The sequence below is a fragment of the Lates calcarifer genome, linkage group LG15, assembly GCF_001640805.2.
Source record: "Lates calcarifer isolate ASB-BC8 linkage group LG15, TLL_Latcal_v3, whole genome shotgun sequence".
NCBI lineage: Eukaryota > Metazoa > Chordata > Actinopteri > Centropomidae > Lates > Lates calcarifer.
The window spans coordinates 4,182,901-4,202,280 of NC_066847.1; the positions used below are offsets into that span (position 1 = coordinate 4,182,901).

General features: G+C 39.5%; 1 protein-coding gene across 2 annotated transcripts; it reads right to left on the reverse strand.

The window, feature by feature from the left end:
* Window positions 1-913: 913 nt before the first annotated feature.
* Window positions 914-15,081, reverse strand: LOC108889231 (retinoic acid receptor beta). Of its 2 annotated transcripts, none has more exons than XM_018685599.2 (8): window positions 14,440-15,081; window positions 10,105-10,262; window positions 9,460-9,601; window positions 7,256-7,422; window positions 4,858-5,034; window positions 3,196-3,400; window positions 2,856-3,014; window positions 914-2,606 (listed from the first exon to the last, which is right to left on the reverse strand). In XM_018685599.2, exons 1-8 carry the CDS (start codon window positions 14,600-14,602, stop codon window positions 2,431-2,433), a joined length of 1,347 nt encoding a protein of 448 aa, XP_018541115.1. In that variant the 5' UTR covers window positions 14,603-15,081; the 3' UTR covers window positions 914-2,430. The 2 variants fall into 2 exon arrangements, with proteins under 2 accessions (XP_018541115.1, XP_018541114.1); XM_018685598.2 differs by having other exon boundaries at window positions 10,105-10,265.
* Window positions 15,082-19,380: the final 4,299 nt, after the last annotated feature.

Genomic DNA, 19,380 nt, shown 5'->3' on the forward strand with positions numbered 1-19,380 from the left:
GGAAGTGAATGAGCTGAGCAGACTTCAGGAAAGTACTAATACAGAAATGTAAAAATACTCCATTAAAAGTACAAAGGAAAAGTTCTGCATTCAAAACCTTACTTAAATAAAAAATACAGCTGTTTTACCAGCAGAATGTATTTCCAGCATTAAAATAAAACTAGTCATTCTGCAGAAAACATTAGGTTTTGTAACTGGCTGAGGTTGTGGTAGTTTTAACAATTTAATATACAGTTAAATTGTTTAGTCCAGTGGTTCCCAACGGGGGAAGCCTCCTCTAAAGGGTCACAAGATAAATCTGAGGGGTCGTGAGATGATTAATCGTAGAGGAAAAGAAGAAAAAACAAAGTTCTGGCAGACAAATCTCTTTTTTTCTAATCTCTGCATTTTTTTTATGTGTGTGAATGTTAGACAATTTCACCCCTTTAGACCTCAAACTGTTTTAATTTAAATGAAACCATCTGAGAAGTTCAGAGGGAGAACAACCACAGAGTCATGAGCCAGAATGGTTTAATCTTTGACTCATTAGCTTATTATATGTTTGTTTGCAAAACTAACTGGTAATTACAGCTGTCAGATAAATATAGTAGAGCAAAAAGTACAGTATCTCCCTCTGAAGTGTAGAGTAGTGGATGTAGGAGGTAACATAAAATGGAATTACTCAAGTAAAGTTCAAGTGCCTTAAGATTTAACTCAAATGTAGCATATTATTATGTGAAATCTGGCATTTGTTTACCACTTAACAAATAAAACTCACTGAATATTTGCATAATATGAACTATGCTGCAGTGCAATTCCTCACAAGATCCACAGGGGGCAGTATGAGCCTTTTTTTTGCAGAGAGGGAAGGTGAGCTGACCTCAAACATCCACAGGGCTTTCACATGAACAGGAGCCGCAGCGTCGCCTCAGAAATGACACAAGACTTTTAATAGGACAACAAAGTAAACATGAATGTGATGAAATGTGATCTGTTTAGTAATACCACAAATGAATGCACCATGATAAATGATCACAGATATATACATACAGCAGTCAAACTATGTAATGTCGACCATGGATGAGAAAATGAGGGCATTAACATTTACTGTTTCAGGTTTATTTAAATATGTAAAATTCCTGGATATGGAAAAAGTTGGCACATGAAGAGTAGGCACGCATGAGTTCTTACAGTACACAGGCTGCTTGCTCAGAAGATTTCATACACTTAGATAAACAACATCCTTCTTTTTCATGGAATGTACATTTTTAGGCACAAATGTCATTTGATTTTATATATTATTAAACCTGCTATGCCAACTCTATGAGACGATGCCATTTAATGTGTAACTTCAGAACACATTTCCCATAATCCTCCTCCTCCTGTTGTAAGTACAGCTACATTTTTAATCATAGTCCGGTTTAAATTTCCATTGTTTGTATTGTTATGATTATTCACATTTCTACAGTACATTGTATTTAACTAGGCAAAATTCATTTACAGCTATCTGTAATAAGGCATCAACAACACTGATGCTTTTCAGAAATTGGCTTATTTTGTTAAATGAAAAACTTTTTTGTAGAAAACATGTTTATACAGCATTCATCAAAGTAAGGTATCAAAAAAAAGTATGTCAAACATTTCAAACAATATCCAGCCCTGTTAATAACTAAGGAATTAAAACCTTGTGTTTAGAATATGTGTGAAAATAACAATGTTGTGTATGAGCTTATTTAAGAGTGTACAAACTCTTTATATTTCATATTGCAAAGAAAAAAAAAAACTCCAGCATGGGGAGTTGACACCCACTGAGCAACAAGCTGAAAACTTATTTGTTGTACTTTGTGTTTTCTGTACATAAATTTGACATTTCCTACATCACCTCAATTACATCAGCTTGTAAAGCTTGTTGATGCCTTTTATGAACATTCAACCTTGTGAGTATAAACTTCATCAAGTGTTTGCATTTACATTTCCCTTTTCTTTTTACACATACGGAGCACGTCAACACATCAGGTACAAACAGAAGACTTGGACAAGAGAAAAAATTCACATAGTATGTAAAAAGCTCCAAAAAATCCTCTCAATATGCTTTACTATAATTGCTACATTAACTCTAGAGGCATTGTTATTTCATGAGGTAAAAAATTAATCCAGGTGATATCTCATGTAAATATAAATACAGTAAAAACCAGATTAAGAAAGGTCACAAGTGATTCTTACTGGTTATGAGGTGCCTGTGACTAAGGGTTAAGAAATGAAACTGTGTCTGATTAAAACATTACTGCATCATTCTCTTTTACTGTAATTTCTGCAGATCAATGTGTGAATATTCACCAACCAAAAACTGAGGTAAGACACTGGTAACCCTCTGAACTGCATCTGTACTGTATATAGTTAGCAGGTTTCTCTGGGAAGGGAAGACAGATGAAATGTCCTTTCTGAGCAGCTTTAGAGTAAGAAACCAGAGGTGTGTGTGTGCTGGCTGGTGTTTTGTTCTGCTTGGCTCTCCTCCGAGCGTTTCTTCTGGTGTTTCTCCAGGTTCTGCAGATCCTCCAGCATCTCCTCAATCAGAGGAGGCATGGAGCCCGGGATCTCCATCTTTAGACTCACCACCCTCTCGGCCCCTGTGGAAACAGATGCAGAACAAAACACGTTTATACCAGTTTTTTCTTTATTGGATCTGGTGGTTCTAGTTTTGTTTATGCTACTTGAGTTGTGCAGTCCTCAGTGCATGACTGGCTCCAGCTGGGAAGGTGAGGCCTTTCCTCAACTTAACTCCGGTAACTTTTACTGGAAAGCAGCTCCTGTGATCACAAGTCGCACTTACACGATAACAGTAAATGCTGAAATGTAGTGTAACAGTGGTTGCTGACCTTTAGCACTGATGCTGCGCAGGTCAGTGATCTTCATGAGGGCCTTGGGGAACATGAGGGGCATGCTGGGTCGCCGTTTGCGGGAGTAGATCTTCAGCGCCTCCAGCAGCGGCTCCTGCAGCACCTCCACCTTAGACGGCTCCTCCAGGTCCTGTCGGTCTGCTCAGACAGAGAGACACAATGTTTTCCTTCCAGAAGTGAAGCTGTCATTGGCACAGTTATTACAGAACACATCACAAGGCAACTTTTTAAAGGACTATACAGGGTGTGTGCAAGTTTACTAGCTGGTTTATCTAACACTTCTTTCTTTCTGGTTTTACTTGGGTCCAAGCTCCCATACCTCCAGAGACCAGGCAGATGGCGCTGAGGAGCCCGCTCTCTGTGTCGTCCATCTCCAGCGGCAGCAGCTGCCCGGCAAAAGTGAAAACCTGATCTGTCAGCGGCCCGAATCCAGCGTTGTGGATCTGAGTGCGGGTCAGGGTCAGCCCGTCAGAGAAGGTCATGGTGTCCTGGTCAGGAGTGTAGCGAGTGCAAATCCTCAGGATCTGGTTGAAGAGAGAGGAACAGAATGAGGAAACAAATGAACCTGCACTGGCTTTAATCAAACTGTTTATGGATTTGTATCTTCTCCATTTCTTCTCCATTTTATTTTTGCCAAAATTTAAATTAAATAAGCAAAAGCACAGCTCGCGAATTTCAGCCTGAAGTTTGTCTAATTGCTCCTCCTCACTGTGGGCTTTATGCACTTTGTTTTGAAATCATTTTTAGACTAAACTCTAAAATACTGACTGGAGCCCTTTTAACCTTTATTGCAGATAAAATATTGAATAATATTTTACAAAGATGCCTTCTTGTTTCCTTTTTCCTCAACAGCTCAAAATATATTATTATTTCTCATAAGCTTTTTTCCAAAGTGTTTGTTGTTGTAATACCCATTTCGACCACATGAGGCTGAAGTGCATCACTTAACAGGACCAAAAGCATCCATGTCTTCCTCCAGTAGATTTTTATGCTCATTGGTGACAGCCATGGCCAGAGACATTGTGTTTTCGGTTTGTCCGTCTGTACGTACATTGCATTCTCATGAACATCTCAGGAACATTTTGAGGGAATCCCTTCACTTGGACTAAAAAATGAACTGGTTAGAGTTTGGTGGTCAAAGGTCAAAGGTCAAAGGTCTAGGTTGCAGTGACCTCACAAAACACATTTTTGGCCATTCAGAATTCACATTGTAATTAACTGCAACTGGACTGTTTAGCACAGGAGAAAAAAACTGTTTAGATCAGGTTTAGAAAATGGCAATTAAAACATCAATCTTAACTCTTTACACTTCTGTCATCTACTCTGTGCATTGTCCCTGATGAGTTACATCAATACAAATTTTAAAAAATACAAACTTGGGAAAGCGTGAATAGCCCACTGGACTTGTGTTGTCATTGCACTGTGACATATTCTACGGTGCCAGGGTGTGATAAGAGTGACAAATATGACGAGGAGAATTTGGCAAAGAAAAGTCCCAGAATGCCTCATCAGGGGAAATATGTGTTAATATCAAACGCAACAGAGATCGTGATCGTACATGGCACTTCCCTGCTGCTACCAGAGTGTTGGGGTAAATCATCAGGCTCGGATGGTGACAATGACAGACAGACTTGGCAGTGGATGACAGAGGAGATGGAGGGAGGATCAAGGAGAATAAAACATGCAGCACACCCTGCCTGAGGGCTTCTCTCTGTCTGCCAGCCTGCCTGTCGGTTTGTCTTTGGCACAAATGTCAGTTGACACTGTGAGTCAAGATATGCAGAGGCTGTGAATCACAGGAGGAGCTGTGTATGTGTGTGTTTTTGTGTAATTCGGGTCATTCAGTTCAATAAAAATCTTGCATGGGTGCAGGTGAAAATGTATTAATTAGAGCAATGTACAGCTCACTAACTTATTTCAGTCATCATCGTAGACTCAAGTGCAAATCTTGAGGTAGAAACTTGTCTCAGGATGGACGTACCAGGATGTCCAGGCAGGCAGCTTTGAGCAGCGTGATCTGGTCGGCGATGGTCAGGCCGGTAAAACCTGGCACACGCTTGGCGAACTCCACCACCTTGATGATGCACTTGGTGGCGAGCTCGCTGAACTTGTCCCACAGGCCGAGGTCCAGTTGGATCCTGTGGTCTGAACTGGAGTTCTGGATGGAGGAGAAGAGATGATGAATATCTGCCAGATGATAATTGCTCAGAGTGGAGTTTTTGTTGTTGGAAGATGCAGTATCCAGAAATCCACATTAAAGGGCTATTAATGGACATGATGTGATTATAAATAAAGAGTTCAAATTAACCACAAAACATGTTGTTTTTGTTGTGTGATGATGGTGTGCAGACATCTAAAATTACCACACACTAATACTCCAACTTTGTCAACAACAAACTCAGCTGTGATGTTTACTTTCAGCTGCATTCAGTGATTCTTTGGCCACTAGGGGGCAGTGCAACAAGCGTCATCTTATGAAGTTGTCATGGTGAACATATTGTATAAGCAAACAGTTTCCTGTGCACACATCCAGCAGACACAGAGCAACATGATCATTCATGTGGAGTCGTGTATAAAACAGGATTGATTGACTTTTCAAATCTGTACTTGAGACTGGAATACCACACAGTGATGATGGAGCTGTGACCACACTAATGGCTGCCATGACGGTTACTTCCAGAAATATACCAAACTGAAGCACATTCAACTTTTTTGAACATTAAACAACAGAAGAAAACAGCCACAGACAAAAATAGAGCTGAGGGGCCTAACTGATTAAAACTGTTGATCATTGATAGTTTTTCAAGCTCAATTTTACTTTTCCAGTCTAATAAAATCATTTCTCTTGAATATTGAATCTTTTTAACCTTTTTGAAAAAACCTTGGCCTCCCTACATTATTCAAGATAAATTTACTCAATTTAAGATTTTCACACCAGTGAAGTTTAAAAACAGGAAGTTTAGTATGTTGTCATTCCTTCTGATTTTCCTGACATTACTCATCATTCAGGCTCTGCTGACTTGTCAAACCACAAACATGTGATGTGAAAATTAGAAAAGGGCACACCCTTACACTTTATACCAGGTGGATTACTGTATTGTATAACACTGGGATGTTTTTGCTTCTCTGTCGTGAAGGGATGGGCTGTTTTTCCTGATTGTGATGGATGTGTGTCATAGTTTGCATGAACAATGCTATATGCTCTGCTGTGAGTTCATTGTTGATGACTATGCAAATATCTGTGGTGATCTAACAGCAAAAAAGCGTTCAGTCTGTTTGAATTTACATATTCAACCACAAAGATTTCCCTGAGCTTTCTGCAGTGGAGGCTTTGCCACATTAGTGGAATTACTTGACCACAGTATTTGTGTAGAGCTCTATTCAGTCCTCCCATATTTGCTTTTCTTCCATTTAACCTTGGATCTGTCCTTTTTGCAAATACAGAGAAACACAATTGGACGATGGATGTTACACAAATTCCCAGTAAATATCCCTAACAGTGTCAATCAATCAATTACCAGCATAAGTTTTTTCTTTTAGTCTTTTAGTCAGCGCTGCTTATCATGTTAAAATGTTACATTTGTCTACAGATACAAAACAACTAAAATAAGCATTTTTAGCACCAAGCTACTTGGTTCTTTCTGTGGAACTTTCTGTAAAATTATTATAAAATTAACGACCCTTAAGATAAAGCACTACTATTTATGAAAACATATATTTGTAAACCTGCACATATTTGAATACTAATCTGCTGAGTACATAGACTGTTTCCAATTTAAATAGTAACAAAAATATCATATAATTGATTCTTATATCACCATCATCTCCCTGTTGAATTTTATGTTTAAAGCTAACATTTAAGATTTCAAACAACAATGTAAAATAACCTTAAGCATGTGTTCAACCACCGTGAGCATCGAGCTCTGACCTTTCAGTAACAACACGGTCTCTGAATAATAATCACATGTGTAGTGCTTTGAATGCCACTGGCCACCCCTGATATCTGAAATCTCTGCTTGCTATCACAGGATCACAGCAGACTGTCCTACATTTCTCATGAGGCCTTCAGACCTCAGCAATCCTGCAAGTGGAAGGCTGTTCTACTTCTACAGTGACAAAATAACTTGCCTTACAATGAGGCAAGTTTCGGGACATTTTAACAACTTCCATTAAAATATTTCCTGTTAAGTTTTGATTGTGTTTTGTGTTGGAGGTCTTCTATTTTCATCCAAAATGGAAATAAATGATTAAAATTCATGCTATTCTTCAACTTTTATATATAAAATACATGTCTGTATGAAATGAATCACTGGACAGAGGAGACAGCTTAAATGTTTTCCCTCTGTGCAGATCTTTTCAGGGCTCATGTCGTGACTCACCGTGGTGTATTTTCCCAGCTGACAAAGTGAGGGGAAGGTCTCTCTGTGAGCCCTGCAGATCTTCTCCACTATCAGGCCGAGCTCCGCCGTCAGCTCGTAGGTCTCCATGATCGTCATCTTCACCGCTTCCTTCTTCCCCTTCCTCCTGTTCCTGTCGTTCCTCACCGCTGGGGAAAAAGATGATGCCAATTATAAGATGTTTAAGGAAAGTCCAAACACTGGTGCTTGATTTAAAACTCAGAAAATATTTGTTATTCTTTGTTGAATTAAAAATGTTTATGGTAATGGATATTAATGTGATGTGGCTTCACAAGCTCTTCTATGACGCTCAGGTTTTGATTTTGAAAATACAAGATAATTATTTTTTGTTCACACAATCCAGAAGACAAGGACATGCAATAATTTTTTGCCAAGAAATCACTATGTACTTTGTGTACACACTCACTTGCCAGTTTATTAGGTACAACAATTAAGACTGAGAAAAAATAACATCTAGTTGGAATCAGTGCTACTGTAAGCAAGCATTCGTAATGATTATAGTTTATCTTTCCTTACACAAGAAGTGCTAACAATGCAAATTTACAGTTTAATTTGTAAGTTCATACTCTGCTACATTATTTTACAGTGTGACAACAAGCTTCTCTAAGTTGTACAAGTCTTTTAAACTGGTATATGTTACCTCAAAGTTAGCCTGTACAATCAAAACAACAGTGTCAAAGGATACACCTGAGCAGCCGAGGTGAGTTTCAACTGTGATTCTTAAAGCATCTAAAAATAACTTTTGGAAATACTCAACAAACCCCACTGTCAGCAGATTTCACTGGAACTCTGTCTCTAGTAGAAAAGAGTTTTACACTGAAACCAGTTGGCAGTGAGCTGTGTGGATTATCTGCTACTCCAGGGAGCATGTGAAGCCGGCTAACGCAGCCTAACCAGGTTAGGCTTTCATAATCGCTTCGGTAATGGTGTCAACACATTTCAGTGCGTTCCACTGACTTGGCTCAGGCAGCCACGCACATGTCAGGGGAGCTCAGGATTATGCAACAGCTCGGTCTCTGCCTTCCTCACTCTGAGCCCACTCCACGTCTTCCTCCTCCTCCTCTCTCTGGATGCCCTACATCCAGTCGTCATTGTGTAAACACCACAAGTGAGATCATATTACACGCTGGCTGAAGCAGCTAGCAAACAGTTACATAGCATCCATCTGTCTGATACATGTGATGTATTTATGTAATGTGTGTGTGTCTGAGTGTGGAAGGGCAACAATGAGTACATGTGGCTGGGTGGATCCTTCGCTGCCGCCCTATCACTGCCCTCGGCTCCCTCCTCCATAACACACACTCAGCTATCTAGGTCACTGCGCTTCTGGGTTTCACAGAATTTGACTTTGTTTCTGTGGTACAGTCGAGGCGCTAGAGTGCTGCTGGAGATCACCAAAAACTTCTCACGTTCACTCAAATCAAGAAAAGAATATTTTCACACTTTGTCTAGCCATGCAGATAGTTTCAATTTCAGACAGATTCTATATTTTGATGATATTTATCACTTAGACTGAAGCAATTCATTGTTCAAAGAAAACTCCAAATGTGGCAGTTTTGAATGTTAAGGGATAATTTGGGGTTTCAGAAAATTCTTCTCTTTACTCATAAATAATAAACTGAATAGACCATTTAAAAATGTACTGGGTTTGCTGAAACATGCACTGAAAGCTGAAAACAAGGTTGATTGTCTTAGCTGATTAAAGTTGATGTTCTGAGATAGTGGTTTTCACTGCAGAAAACACAGTGGCATAACAATAATTGCACAGCAAAGAAAAATGCTTGCTATGCTTTTCTTTCACTGTGATTTCATGAATCAGTTATGAAACATGAAAGTGGTTCTTCAAAAACACAAATGAAAAAAAAAAAACTTGAGTCAATGATTCACAGACACTGACCGTTCATTCACCTCTTACACGTTACTCTCTCTGACAAAGAAAACATCTACAGTCCACTCTCTCTCTCTACTATCTTGTGTCTACCATGTCCTTGAAGGTGTCACAATTGTCTCTAAAATGTGCACACATTTTTGTAAGAACGTGTAATTCCTCCTGAGGACAGTGAACGTCTAATTTTAACTGATACAGATGCCAGATGATTGTCGGCATAGCAGAGCAAATGAGCCTCAGGAGGCCTCCCTGCTAAATCAGCGGATCAGACACTTACACTCCTTCGACATCCCCACAGCGAAGCACCTCTGCAGCCGACAGTACTGACAGCGGTTCCTGGTGATCTTGTTGATGATACAGTTTCTGTCACGGTGACAGGTGTACACCATGTTTTTCTGCACGCTGCGGCGGAAGAAACCCTGCAGAGGCACAGCAGGAAGAGAGAGGATATTAATGATTTAACTTCAAGGCCAAATTGAAAGTGTTTACAGTATTTATCCATACACTGAAAAGTTTGACCTGCTGGTGCCACTAGAGGAATGGTTAGGGACAAAATTATGTGCAAACCCAAATGTAAAGAAACATGTAACAACATCAGAAAAGACTATTAAGATAGAATGAATTCTCTTTCTTGATAGCATGAAAAGTTCTTACAGTTACACTGGGAGTAAAGCAGAGACCAGTCAAATATCATATATTTTCTCTGAGCAGAGTAATCAGTAACTGACTAATGCAAGAGAGCACAATAATAAACATCCACAGGGTTGTGCATTAACATGTTTATTGTCTTGTGAGCTTTGTGGCTGCTTTCAAACCAAAATGAAACAACCTTCTTTTTTTCCAGCATGACACACATTCACAAATTGCTTGCATTTTCATTGAAGTGCAGATTGTGAAGTGGACCACAGGCCTGATATGTTACCTTGCAGCCCTCGCAGGCGCTGACTCCATAGTGGTAGCCTGAGGACTTGTCTTGACACACAAAACAGGGCTTGTAAGTGCGAGGGGGTGGAGGCGGGGAGGGGGGGCTGGTAAAGAGATCATCTGAGCTGGAGCTGGAGCTGGAGCTCTGGCTGCCCACTGCTGCAAAGACACACAACATTACAACACTGATACACATGTAACATACCACAACTTGTAATCTGAGTAAACGCGCGATAATATGCACAGGCTTTTCTGTCACGCAGTCAGTCCTTTCCATACAACACCCGAGGCAAAGATACCACAGGAGGTGGAAGAGACACGTGCTTGTCGTTGTTCTACACACTTATCAACACCAGTCTGAGCACATCCGTGATACACAGTTCATGAAGGCAGTTAGGGTACTCAAACCACACAATCAAATCCATTGATAAGTTGTCTGTAAACCCATGCATATACTGCAAACGGGAACTGCTAATAGCTAAAACAGGATACAGCCCAAAATAAATATGGGGTTAAAAAATTGGCAAAAGCTAACTAACTGAAGCAGCATTATGCATCCTGTTTACATGCCTCAGTATATGTGACAGAGGTGTTGGGGGGTTGACTGTGAAAACTTCTGTCCTATACATTCAGTATCTCCAGGGGATGTATCCTAATGTTTCAGTGACCCTTAGACCCCTGCTTTCAGGCCTCAAGCATTTCAAGTATCAGGCCAAAAATCTTATTTGTACAACAGAAATAGAAAAAAATGGAGATTGCAATATACTGAGCACATACTCTGACAGACCAAAGTGTCAGCTTCTTTAGGATATCTCATTATCGAAAAGCCAAACAAATTTGCTCAGCTCAGTCATGGAATCTCCATCAGTATAATCACTTGACATTTCCTGTAGATTTCAGAATAAAATGTAAATTTTTCCTCACTGCAGTAAGATTCCAAGAGCAGGAACAAGGAACAAGAGCTGTCTTTTTCAAGCGTGCCAGGTTTACATCATAAAAAGGGGAGAAAAAAAAACAATCAACAAAACTACAGAGAATCATATAATCATAAATAACTGATTATTATGGGAGAAAATCAATTAGCTGAGTAAGTGTTAATTGAAAGTATGTGAAGTCAAAAACATTAAGAAATGATGAATCTTTGATCACTTTTCTGTCACAGATTACAGCCTCTAAGGTCTGTTAGTGAGGATTAGACATTCAGGATGACTTCTGAAAAGCATGTTTGGTGGCAACATTACACATCCATCTGCAGCTTCTGTAAAATTAAATGTTTATTGAAAGATAATGTGAATATGTGGATATACATTACATTTTCAAGTTGAGATGAAATGTTGGCCTGTTCAGTATCTGTCCAGAGAAAGCTAGCCTCAGTCTGGGCGGTGTGCACGTACATTCACCTCTCCCTAATGCCAATATGTAAAGTCACCTACTGTAACATCACTTTAACCTCCTTTTTTTTCACATTTCCCTCCATCTATCACAGCGGGTAACCCTCCAACTTAAAAACCACTTCTGAGAAGAGATCTGCTGCAGTCTGTGGGGCTCACTCTGCCTCCCGCCGACTCTGTGATCACCTCCACTGCCCCGGCGGTGATAGAAAACGAAAGAAAGCCGTTTTGAAAAGGGGACAAAATGAGAAAAATTGTTCATCTCCATCCCCTTGAACCCATGGCCTCTGGTTGAACCTGGAACCGGCGGGTCAAATGAGGACACCCCCACCAGCCCGAGCGCTCTCCCAACACAAAACAATGCAGGAGCATGCCACAAGCCCAACTGACTGATGAGAGGGAGCGAGAGGGAGGGAGAAGAAACAGAGAGTGTGTGTGGTGGAGGGGTGTAAGTGATTCGGTCGGGGGAAGGGGGAAAAGAGGTTGCCCCAACCCCAATTTAGGTGGTGTTATTTGATGTATGCCACAATGCATTGTGTGAGTCAAACATTTAAATCAGCAAAGAATTAAGGGTGTAAAAGATTCTCAAGGCTGAAAGATAAGGAGATTAAGGAGTTTAAAACGCATCAAAGAAAGGACCTGTGTGATGTGTGTGAGTGAAAGTGAAATCTCAACTTGCTGAAAGACACTGCGTATAAATTTATTCATAGCTGCTACATGATATTAAAAGTTACTTTAAATGTTAGACTCGTTAACAGATATTACTTTTTTCTTAATTTTTCCTTCATTTGTTGTGTCTTATGTCGCCCAAATTGCCTATTGGTTGTGATCTGATAATTTAATTCTGCTACAATTGATCGTTTAAGCCATTTTCTTAAAGTTAAATTGTCTTTATCATAATTATTATTGGACTCTTGGACTCTAATTTGACACTTATAGACAACACATTTAACCAATTACTCAAGAAAATGGTCTCCTGGTGGTAGCCACAGTGGTTTTTAGGCTTGCAACTATTTTTTATCATCGCTCATTTCCCTCAAAACTGTATTTAAAAAAAGTGATGACTTCAGATGCTTTATTTAGTCTGACTAACAGTTAAAAACCCAAACACATTTAATTTACTCACCCTCACATCTTAGTGGCTGCAGCAGTTTTGCTTGAAATATGATATGATCAAAACAGTTATTGATCAATTCTCTTTCAATTAACTAATAGTTTAATCTCTTAATTATCACAGCTCTGAGTTAAACTTATTTATTTACTCTTGTGTATAATTTGTGATGCAACATTTATCTCTTCTTGGTTAAAAACACTTAATATTTCCACTTCATCACACTCTATTAAATCAAACCAAACCAAAAAAACTATGTCTTGTTGGGACCTTTATCAGATGTGTAAGAGTTGTATATGTAGGACTATTTGTAACAGTGAGTTGTACTGGTACTTCAGGGTCTGGGTATTCCTTCCACCTCTGGAACAGTCTGGCTCTCCTCTGACCTCCTGAGTTGGTGACCGTCCCGTGAACCCGTGGTGACCCCAAACTGACCGGGCCCTGCCCCGTCCCAAACACAGACCATCACACTGACTCTGATACAGTCCCCTGTTTTGTGCTGTTCTGCGTATCCCTTGTCAGTTAAAGAGAACAGCTCCTTCATGAGGAAACTCTCTAGGAAAGGTGTCACACTACGTGGATAAAGAGTGCATGAATGTAGAATGGTAATACTTTCATTAAGCGCAGCTATCTAGCATTTATAAGCTGATGTATGTGAATAAATGTATGTAAACATTTAATAAAGTTTTTAACACGCTATAATGTAGTTAAGAGCAGCTGTCAGGCCTGTATAGTATTTGTCAACAGATATATATATTGTCATTCATTATCTCTTATATGGCAGCCTCCACTTATAGGTGTCCACAAGAGGAGTTACGTTTGCTGACAAATACATCACTATACATTCATAACTGCTAACAACTTCATTATAGTGAGTTATAAACCATTAATGTCTAAATGCACAATATGGGGGTTAAACTAAAGTGCTACTGTAGAGCTTTAATTCTTCCAGATATGATCAGAGAAAAACACACATTTCCAGTAAAAATGAAATAATTGGTCGAAGGTTTCATCATCCAGATGTGGAAAAATGGGTCTGAACTGCCATATTCTTTTTTTTCCCTCCCAATTCATTCACATGAATATAACTAACTGAACAAATCTGACATGTGGGCAGCCACACAGAGGGTCTTGAACCAAGAACACGCTGTGTTACAGCTTATTTTTAAGTCCTGACACTGGTTTCCGGTTAGTTTTTGTATTGATTTTAATATTCTTTCACTTATTATTAAAGCATCTCATGGCCTTAAAACAGAAACAGAACACAAACCTCCTTTTTCAGCCTGGCTTGATGAGAATGCTTTATAACCATTATTTATTTATTATTTAGTTTTTATTCCCTCTTATCTATTCTATTTGCTATACTGATACTACTGTCTTGTTATCAGCTTGATGTATTGATTTATTGAACCTAAGTCACAACACTGCAGGTGACAACAATCCAGTGGATTTATCCTTCATCCTTATCTACAGAACATACACAGTACATGCTATCTGTATCTGTGGTCCTGCAGGATCAGTGCACCCTAAGGTTTTATAATCTTATTTTGCTCTGATCCTGTAGCACACAGCCTGCCTTTTACTGTAAATCCCAAACTACAGGATGATATATTTTAAGTTTTAATGTTGTTTACCAACAATATGAAGAAGGGTGGAGGGTGTCCTGCACAGATAAGAGGCAACCTGGGCCACAAACTGTAAATAAAACTGACCTGACTCAACATAACTGAATTCGTTTTAAACACCCATCTGAAGGAACAGCTGTGTATTTTTAGGAACATCACTGATTCAATTTTCCAACTAAAACATCACTTTCTGCTTTTTCACTCACATTGCGAGCACCGGTGCTCCTGCCAGTCCGACTCGATCAGCTCGGGGAAGAAGTCTGCCAGATCCTGGTCCTGCTCCTGAAACACGCAGACGGGGCTGGATGAGCTGTAGAAGTCCATGATTTCTGCGGGACCGAAAGAATGAAATTCCATGTAGTCAAACATGATCTGGTTTCAGCAGAGAAGTCCGTCTGCAGAGGTTGTCCGCATGGGAGATCCTGCACGGCAGGGCGGTCTCTCTCTCTCTCTCTCTCTCTCTGTTTGCACCTCCGAGGTTTAGCTACGCTTAATACAAACTGTGTGCAGAGCAGAACAGTAAAACATGACTGTACTACAGTCAGGAGGGGCGTGAGCGCTCAGGAACAGACCTATATTTTTATATGTTGGAAGCTGTTCTCATGTTGACGCGCAGCGAGCAGTAGAGACAGTAGAGTCCTGCAGTAGAGACACAGCGGTTAAACACATCCAGATCTGAAGGCTGTTTTGCATAACAAAGTTTGTTCCAGGACTTCTTCTTCTTCTTATCTCTTCTTTATTGACGAATGTCTCAACTCAACCTGCTTCATACTAGTTATGTCACAGCGACCGATGGTGTTACCTAATGTATGCGGCTGAACTCTCCATGAACCTCCTCCGCTGCTGACCTTCACATGACCCAGCCGCTGTCTGACATCACCAGCAGCGGTGGAAACGAGTACTGAAGTCCTCTACTCAAGTGAAAGTATCCGTACTGTGCTGGAAAAGAAGCAAAAGTACTCTACCTCGATCACAGTGTAACTTTAAAGGAATTGCTCGACATTTATAGAGAATTAGATTAAAAGTTTGTGCACCACTTTCTGGAAACATTCATTTATTTGATGAGGTGAAGAGCTCTGGCCTGACACTTTGTTAGCACTTAAATTTATAAAGGAAACTCCTCCAAGTCTGCATGAATGTTAGAAAGTCATCAAGAGAGGGAACTACATCTCACTTTCATCTCATCAGGTTTGCAGCCAGTGATAAAGGCTGGTTGTAATACGCCATCAGCAAAAGTTGGTGTTCGTTCTACAATTATCAATCAATAATAAACTGTATTTTAAATGGACTTGAGTTTAGGTACTCTGCAGCCCCTCAGGTGAGTGGCCAAACAGTCTACCTAATGAATTATAGCTGGAGGAGGATTTCTCCACAACTTGGCAATGCAAAATCCTAATGTTCATTTTCATGGTCTTGTCAGCTGACTTCAGTACAGTGCTGCTTTGAAACTAATTTATTGGTCTGGCAGTTTTAGCTGCCAGTAACACACCTGGCTCTGACAAACTCTTCTTTTAGTTAAAGACTGATTCCTCTTATGTTTAATGCTCAGATGAGCAGATGACATATTCTGTGTAGTATGTGCTTTAGTTTCGTCAGAAAATGAGAGAGATGTTGCCCCAAAATATTTTCTTTCAATCACACCAGCTGCTTTTAAAATAATTTTACAAGAAGAAGTGGATTTGTCTCTGTCACTGAGTAAACATGGTCTGTAAACCCTGTCTTCACTGGAAGCTGATGATATGATATGATAAACATAATTAAAATGCTTAATTGATACTTTAGTTAATTAGTATCAGCCTGGATTTGCCATAAAGAGACTCTTGTCTGCTTTAGATAAAGGACATCAGAGCAAAGCAGATCACGCTGATGTTCCACTATTGGCATTTCATGATTGAAACCATGTGGCCTTTTAGAAAATCAATACTTTTTAGGTTCTGTTTTTCTTCATTCACATCCACTTTGGCTCTTAATCCTTGACTTTAAGTGAGAAATATTTGCAGTTAGGAGGACCCATAATTAAATTGACCGAAAGACGAAGTAGGTCAACTGCAAGATGGGTTGGTGGGTGGAGGGAAGGAAATCTGTTCCACTTCAAAATAATGGAACTAATTTACAACATTCATCAGCTGGAAATGACTGAAAACAACTTCCCTGCCCTGAAAACAAAAACTGAAAAGAAATGTATAGAGAAGGAATTTAATGCATCATCTGAACATGAACCGCTGTACAGCGACAGAGGGCGACAGGCAGGTGGTGCCAAAGAAGAATGCTTAAGCTGTTTTGTTGGAAAATAAAAAAATACACTTGATCTCCCTCAATGCCACTGCTAACCCCACTGAGGCTTAGGGGCAGCACAGCTCCAATGTTAAAGGAGGCTAATTACTCCCAGTATCTCCCACACTCCAGGGAGGCGAGGTCATCCAGAGGACAGGCATGTGAAACATTCCTGCAGCCTGCTGCTGCTGCTGCTGCTGCCGCTGGACCTCCCTCTCAGCTCAGTCTCCCCCTGTCCTCCTCTCTCCTCCTTCATCCTTCCTCCCCTGACTCCTCGTTCTCCTCCTCTTCCCCCTGTCCCAATTAGCATTGCTTCCATTTTTTTTCTCACTCCCCATCTTGATCACTCTTTCTAATACTCATTTTTAAAATCTGTGGTAGGAGTTCAGCTATTCATCAATGATTTTTTGTGGAGGGAGTTCAGATATACTGATGTGATAATAATCTACAGCCATGTTAGCTTACTGTCAGCAGCAGATACTTAATCACAAACCAAAATACTGGAAAAATCTAAATTCTGACCAGAGGGCAGTGCTAAATGAAAAGTCAGGCGATCACCAAGATTCATCCGCCCTAAATGTACAAAACCACACAGACAGAAACCACATTGTTAAAGCTGTAAAATCCTTTTCATCTGTTCCTCAGTTTGTGTGGTTATATGAGTGTCCCCTGCATTTTGTCCAAATATAGCGTTGCACCAAATGGTGTGTGGGAACAAAATGACCAAACGATGCCCAGCCTTCCTTTTGCTTCTTTACAGCTAGCTGTAAACCTTCAGTTGGAGCCTGGCACAATTGAGGGGTTATTTATTAGTGCAATATATGTCTTTATTTTAACTGTCACACAAGCGGAAACAGGATGACAGGGACTGAACAATTTTAAAATGGGTCCTTGTAAGTCAAACTCCTCTTTGAAGTTGTTGAACATGGCCTATTAAACAGCTGACAAACAGCTATACTCTTTGCTCTGCCACCAAACTGTAACTCTGACTAAGAGTCTGACATTCACCTCTGCCCTAACTTTACAATACTGACATTCAACGACACCAGTCAGGTTCATTCATCTTTTATTGGTTTTTAAAACATTGAACACACAAACAAAGGAATTCTCAGATAGATTATTAGTTATACACACTCATAACTATTGTGTTCATATCTGTAGACCTCAACCACACTGAAAAACTAAAGGCAGAAAACATCTATATCTATTGCTCTCTACTTACAATAACATCCTTGATTTGATAAATATTTAATTTGCCAAAATAAAAAACCCACCTCACCGTACTTTTTCCACTGGTATGCCACTACTGTCACTCATGAGACCTTTCAGCATGTGATCACAGCGTACTGAAAAACCTCAGACTTCACATTAGTCTTCATCTTTCACCTCCTTCAGTTTTCTGGGCTGAATCCTCCATCGTGGCTTTAAGTTAGTCCACCCCTGGTTTGTTAGTAGTGCACTAATCTGATGAGGGAGAAATATTAAATATACATAGATATTTTCTGTGTAAATTTCTCTGTAGTAGCAGTTTCGACTGTAATAGTTGTTGTTCCATTCACTCTCATTTTATCAATTCAAAGAAGGAAAGAGAGCCAGTGAAGGAGAGAAGAGGTTGTACCTGTTGGAGGATCTGGGTGTTAACAGCTTCATCAGTCACGTCAGCGTCAGTCTGAATCTTTGTCCTGAAGATGGTCTTCAACTTTACGTCTTGACAGCCCAATACACACACGATCACAAACCAAAGACAAACACAATCATTATACTGTATCATCACTGTCTCCAATGCAGGAGGAAGGATTACTCTGGACCAGGAATATAACATTTATCTTCGTTTACCGAGGAAGTCGGCAGAATTTGTACAGTCTGAAGGACGGTCTAACTTCAGTGCAGATGAACTTGTCAAGTCAACAAGGGTCCTATTAACAATAATAGTACCAGTACTCCAACACTATATGACATGGTATTTAAAAAAAATACCATAATATGTAATATTATTTACATAAATGTATATGGAATTATTAGTCTCCACTTTTCAGTGATGGACAGGTTTATTTTTCTCAGCTGCATGAATCAGATGAAGCTTACAGAGTGTCATGTGGGCATACAAACTAGAAACAATGAGACACAGGGTTTTGTAAATCACAGTCCTGACTCTTACCTAAGATGAGGAAAGTTAAAATCAGTGAATGATCCATCTCTGATTTCACTGCAGAGGTAAAAAATTAATTTACCAAAACAGCAGCAGACATTACAAACAAAATATTAATCCTTAAATAAATGATGTACAGACAGAATAACATGAGAAAACAAAGCCAGGATGATTAATAATATGCTATAATCACTAAAAAGAACTATTAGCAAGAATTCAGAAATATATCCATTAAAACATGTTCATTGTTATTTAATACAAGGAATAGAAATTTGAACTTCAAGAAACATTTTCAGAACTTGCAGATGATAAATGTATGGCTATCACACCTTTTCTATATCTTGTATTAACAATCAGCACTTCAATGTGTGTTTTCAGAAATGTCACAGTATCACTTATTGTGATTCTGAAAAGAAGAAAACTAGTGAGGTGACAGGATATTGATATAAATGATATTATTGCCTTCTATTCTCCTGCAGTTCAGCTTTACTATAACAGCAATAGAAACATGTTAGTAGAAGACATACTCACAGGTTTAAAATGCAGCATTTCAACTTTTAGCATCAAATCACCTGAAGTCAGAATCCCTCACATCTGCCTATAAACATGTTAACGTGCATCTCTGTGAAGTATCCAGGGATGTGCTGCATTTCAGGTGCAACATATTTGAATATACAAATGTGGAATCTGACAAAGGTCACCTTGATTAGTACCTGATATTAAA

Bases quoted from the DNA above. Each gene is read 5' to 3' on its own strand.
- LOC108889231 (XM_018685598.2), bottom strand. From the start codon at position 14,602: ATGTTTGACTACATGGAATTTCATTCTTTCGGTCCCGCAGAAATCATG. The intron at 10,266-14,439 runs GTGAGTGAAAAA...GTGTCTTTGCAG, and splicing joins GGAGCACCGGTGCTCGCAAT to CAGTGGGCAGCCAGAGCTCC. The intron at 3,401-4,857 runs GTACGTCCATCC...CTCTTCAACCAG, and splicing joins CTGCCTGCCTGGACATCCTG to ATCCTGAGGATTTGCACTCG.